General features: G+C 38.8%; 1 protein-coding gene across 1 annotated transcript; it reads right to left on the bottom strand.

Annotated features, from left to right (window-relative positions):
* Positions 1 to 290: 290 nt before the first annotated feature.
* Positions 291 to 3,447, bottom strand: LOC148210830 (uncharacterized). The gene is made up of 5 exons (XM_088125208.1): positions 2,561 to 3,447; positions 2,062 to 2,344; positions 1,843 to 1,965; positions 1,271 to 1,446; positions 291 to 900 (listed from the first exon to the last, which is right to left on the bottom strand). Exons 1-5 carry the CDS (start codon positions 3,445 to 3,447, stop codon positions 291 to 293), a joined length of 2,079 nt encoding a protein of 692 aa, XP_087981334.1.
* Between the last annotated feature and the right edge of the window lie 1,216 nt (positions 3,448 to 4,663).

Raw genomic sequence — 4,663 nt, 5'->3', positions numbered from 1 at the left:
TAAAAATGTTCAGCTAGCATATCATAAGTTTTAGAAACACCAAAATGAGCCATTTAACCACCCCCATGAGCTTCCTTTACAAGCAATTCACGAATTGAACAAGATGGAATGCAAAGTTTTCCTTTTCGAAACAAAAATCCTTCAAACAACATGTAATCATCAACAACAAGTCCTTTTTCACACGATTCAACAAAAGGACCAAAGAACACATCATCTAGATACAAGGACTTGAGATGTTCAAATCCTAAAATCTTAGCATTCAAAGTATTAAAGAGAGCATACCTTCGTGATTAAGCATCTGCAACAATGTTCTCCTTACCTTGTTTATACTTAATCACATATGGAAATGTCTCTATAAACTCCAACCACTTGGCATGTCTGCGATTCAGTTTGCTTTGCCCTCTCAAGTGCTTTAGGCTCTCATGATCCGTATGAATGACGAACTCCTTTGGCCTAAGATAATGCTGCCAAGTGTGCAAAGCTCGTACCAAAGCATAAAGTTCTTTGTCATAAGTTGGGTACCGCAAAGAAGCACCACTCAACTTTTCACTAAAGAACATTAGTGGCTTATGGTTTTGCATTAGTACAGCCCCAATTCCAATCCCACTTGCATCACATTCAATTTCAAAAGTCAAATCAAAGTTCGGTAAAGCAAGTAGAGGAGCATTGCACAACTTATCCTTTAAAACATTAAAAGCATGCTCTTGGGATGTACCCCAAACAAAAGGAACATTTTTCTTTACCAATTCATTTAGAGGTGAAGCTAGGGTGCTAAAGTCCTTAATAAAACGCCGATAAAAGCTAGCTAGCCCATGAAAACTTCGAACCTCCCCAACATTCGTGGGAGTTGGCCATTCGCTAATAGCCTTAACTTTCTCACTATCCACCTCAACTCCTCGACTAGACACAATGAAACCAAGAAAATTAACCCTTTCCATGCAAAAATTACATTTCTTTAGGTTAGCATACAATTTCTCGTTTCTAAGTGTAGTCAAAACAGCACGCACATGCATTACATGATCTTCCAAAGACTTCGAATACACAAGTATATCATCGAATTTGATGATACCCAGATTTCAAATCAATCTTAGTAAAGAGACTACGGCCATGCAATTCATCTAACATATCATCTAACCTAGGAATAGGATGACGATATTTAACAGTGATCTTATTAATGGCCCTACAGTCTACACACATTCTCCAAGTTCCGTCTTTTTTAGGCACTAAAATAACAGGCACACTACAAGGACTAAGACTTTCGCGTACATACCCATGAGCTAACAATTCATCCACTTGCCTTTGAATTTCTTTGGCTTCAGTAGGGTTAGTCCTATAAGCTGGTCGGTTAGGTATGGTAGCACCTGGAATGAAGTCAATCTTATGCTCGATGCCACGAAGTGGTGGCAATTCCTTGGGCATCTCCTCGGGAAACAAGTCCTCAAATTCCTGTAAAAGAGAAACAAAAATACTAGGCAAGGAGGTGTTAAGCTCGTTAGTAAGAAAACAAGACCCTTTGTACAAAAGTACAAGAACAGTCCGTTTCGCCATTAAAAAATTCCTAACCTCACTTGAACTAGCATACAAGCTCACCGTTTTGGCTTTTCTCTCATTTTTCCCACTAGGCTGATTGCTACTCCCTTGCTTTTCACTCAAACTTTTTTTTTCTCTCAACTCATTTTCTTTTGTTTCTTTTTCACTTTTTGTTTTTGCATCAGCCTCTTGCCTCTTCTTTTCAAGTTTGCATTGATCAACATGCACATCTTTTGGTGACAAAGGTACAAGAGTAGTTTTTCTTCCATGATGAGTAAAAGAATAGCGATTGGCATACCCATCATACATTACCCGACGGTCAAATTGCCAAGGTCTACCCAACAATATATCCCCGGCATGCATAGGTACAACATCACACAAAACATCATCAACATATTTTCCAATAGCAAAAGAAACAAGAGCTTGTCTACTCACCTTTACCTCCCCACAATCACTCAACCATTGAAGTTTATATGGTCTAGGATGTGGTTTTGTCTATAAGTTAAGCCTCTTGACCAGAATAGAACTTACAACGTTGGTACAATTACCACTATCAATAATCACACTACAAGGCACAGTTTGGACAAGACACCTAGTGTGAAATAAGTTCTCTCGTTGGTCTAGGCCATCCTCCTTAATTTGAGTACTGAGAGCTCTCCTAGTGACTAAGGACATATGTGTAGGATCCTCTTCACTATACTCCTCACTCTCACATTCACCATTGTCGTCCTCTTCTACCTCATCTTCCTTCTCATCTTCTGTTACAAACTCTCCTTCTCTAATTATCATAGTTCTTCTATTAGGGCAGTCTCGACTGTAATGTCCTACTCCTTGACATTTCCAGCATTTAATATCCCGATTCCTCACATTAGGTTCATCAACTTTCTCTTTCCCCTTCTTGGAACTCTCTCCTTTCTCAAACTTTTCTTTTGGTTTCTCATATGCCTCTCGATTTCTAAGTTTAGAATCAGCACTCTTACTATCCGTTTTCCATGTAGAAGATGAATGGGAAAAGGGCTTAGTAGAATACCTTTGAGATCGCCTTTGGAGCTGCTTCTCAATTTTGATGGCAAGGTGCAACATCTCTTCGATGTTAAAGTAAGGTTGTAGATCAACCTTATCCGCAATCTCCTTGTTTAAGCCATTAAGAAACCGTGCCATGAGATTCTCCATGTCCTCTTCAAGATCCAGCCGATTCATCAACGTATCCATCTCCTTGTAATAGTCCTCCACAGACTTACTACCTTGTCTCAACACTTGGAGCTTTTGCGCTGTGTCCCTGTGGAAATGTCTAGGAACAAATCGCCTCCTCAACAACTCCTTGAACTCATACCATGAATCGATTGGCGCCTCAAGGTTTCGTCTCCTAATTGACATTAATTTGTCCCACCATGTTACTGCATAATCTTTGAATTGAGCAAGACATAGTCGTACCTTCTTTTCTTCACTGAAATTATGGCAATCAAACACGAACTCCACTTCTTTCTCCCATTGAATGTACGCTTCCGGATCAGTCTTACCATAGAACTTCGGAAGTTTTAATTTGATGTTTCCCAAGTTTCGATCAACTTGAGCATTCGCTCGTGGGGCTCTTTGGAAATTATGATAGCCTCTTCCCCGGCCTCTCCCTCGATCTAAGCCACGACCAACGTGTCTATCACCCCCTCTTGGAGCCGCTAAAACTGTAGCCTGATCGTCCTCCCAATGATCGGATCCATCACCTTCATACTCATCCTCATCCATAACACGTGGTGGTGGAGGTGGTGGAACTCTCTCCTGAGCTTGGTTTTGAGTCTCCAACCTTCCTATCCGTTCTGTCAATGCCTCCATGCTACAAATCATTCGTTCAACAGTTCCTTCTAGCGCCTCTCTCCTCCGGGCATCAGAAATATTGCCTTCATCTCCAAGATTAGCCATGCTGTAAAAACAAAATAGAGTGACAAGAAATGGACCTCACAAGCACTCCCTCACTAATTCACTCGTTAGTGAAGTTCACTCATGTTTAACCCTCAACACTCAAAATAATGTATCGCTCCCTTACAATCTCTCCCTCACAACTTAGTACACTCTTATGCACTTCAAACAAATCGGTAAGTGAGTCTAGCAAAGTTAAAAGCTATGTGCATTTCAAGTGGTTTAGACAGCACATAAGAACTCAAACAAGAGTGTGATTTTGGGAGTAACCCGAATAACAACAAAGAAACAAGTTAAGAAAAAAAAAATAATGGACAGAGTTATAATGGAAGCTAGAAAGAAACGAAAGTAGAGTTAAAGATAAAGATGGTTGGGAATTAAGCAACAAGGAAGTAGCATGAGATTTCAATGCAAGACTACACAAAGAAGTAATGACAAATGTGGTCTTCTATGTTTTTTTTTCTTCTCTCTTTCGTTTTTTTTTTTCAGTTATGGATCAGCAAAAGCACAATAATGCTAACAATAAATGCTTTCACGTTCAGTTTTTTTTTTTTTTTTTTATAAATCAATCAGCACAGTGCACGAATTTCACCACTAAGAAAGTCGAATCATAAGACTTCAAAGAAGACAGATTTGTAGATAAGATCCAGATCTATAATAATGCAGAAGAAGAAAATTGGAAAAGATGAATGAAATTGATACTTTTTTTTTTTTGTAATTTTTTTGACAGAATGCATATGCTTAGATATAATAAAACATAAGCAAGGAACACAGAATTCAAAGAGATAAATGCAAGGAAACATATATCCGATCAAAGAGCCTAATGCTCTGATACCAAAATGTTAAGAAACCCTTGAGAGTTGGATCTAAGAACCTTGCTAACGAACAAGACCCATAGAACTCAATCCCAAAAACCCCGAAAACAAGTATGGAATCAACCCAAGGAAAAGTTTTAGAACGGATTACCTTGATGATCAATATCAAGAGTAGAGAAAACTTGTTTCTAAACTCGTGATTCGAATCACTCCACAAGAGGTATGATCAACACCGCTTGAATGATCCTAACATGCAAATTCTAAAGACACAAGAAATTGCATAAGAAATGGGAGGTAAATCTCTCAACCAAGCTAATGAGAAAACTCACTTTTCATTCAACTTCAAATTGTGTTACAACAAGACATCTCAAGGCTATATATAGCCATCCTAGCAAGCCATATGA

This window comes from Momordica charantia, assembly GCF_013281855.1.
Source record: "Momordica charantia cultivar OHB3-1 chromosome 6 unlocalized genomic scaffold, Mcharantia_2.0 BLBB01000006.1, whole genome shotgun sequence".
NCBI classification, from domain to species: Eukaryota; Viridiplantae; Streptophyta; class Magnoliopsida; order Cucurbitales; family Cucurbitaceae; genus Momordica; species Momordica charantia.
Note: the sequence above shows the minus strand (reverse complement) of the source record. Positions and strands in the feature narration are given on the sequence as shown.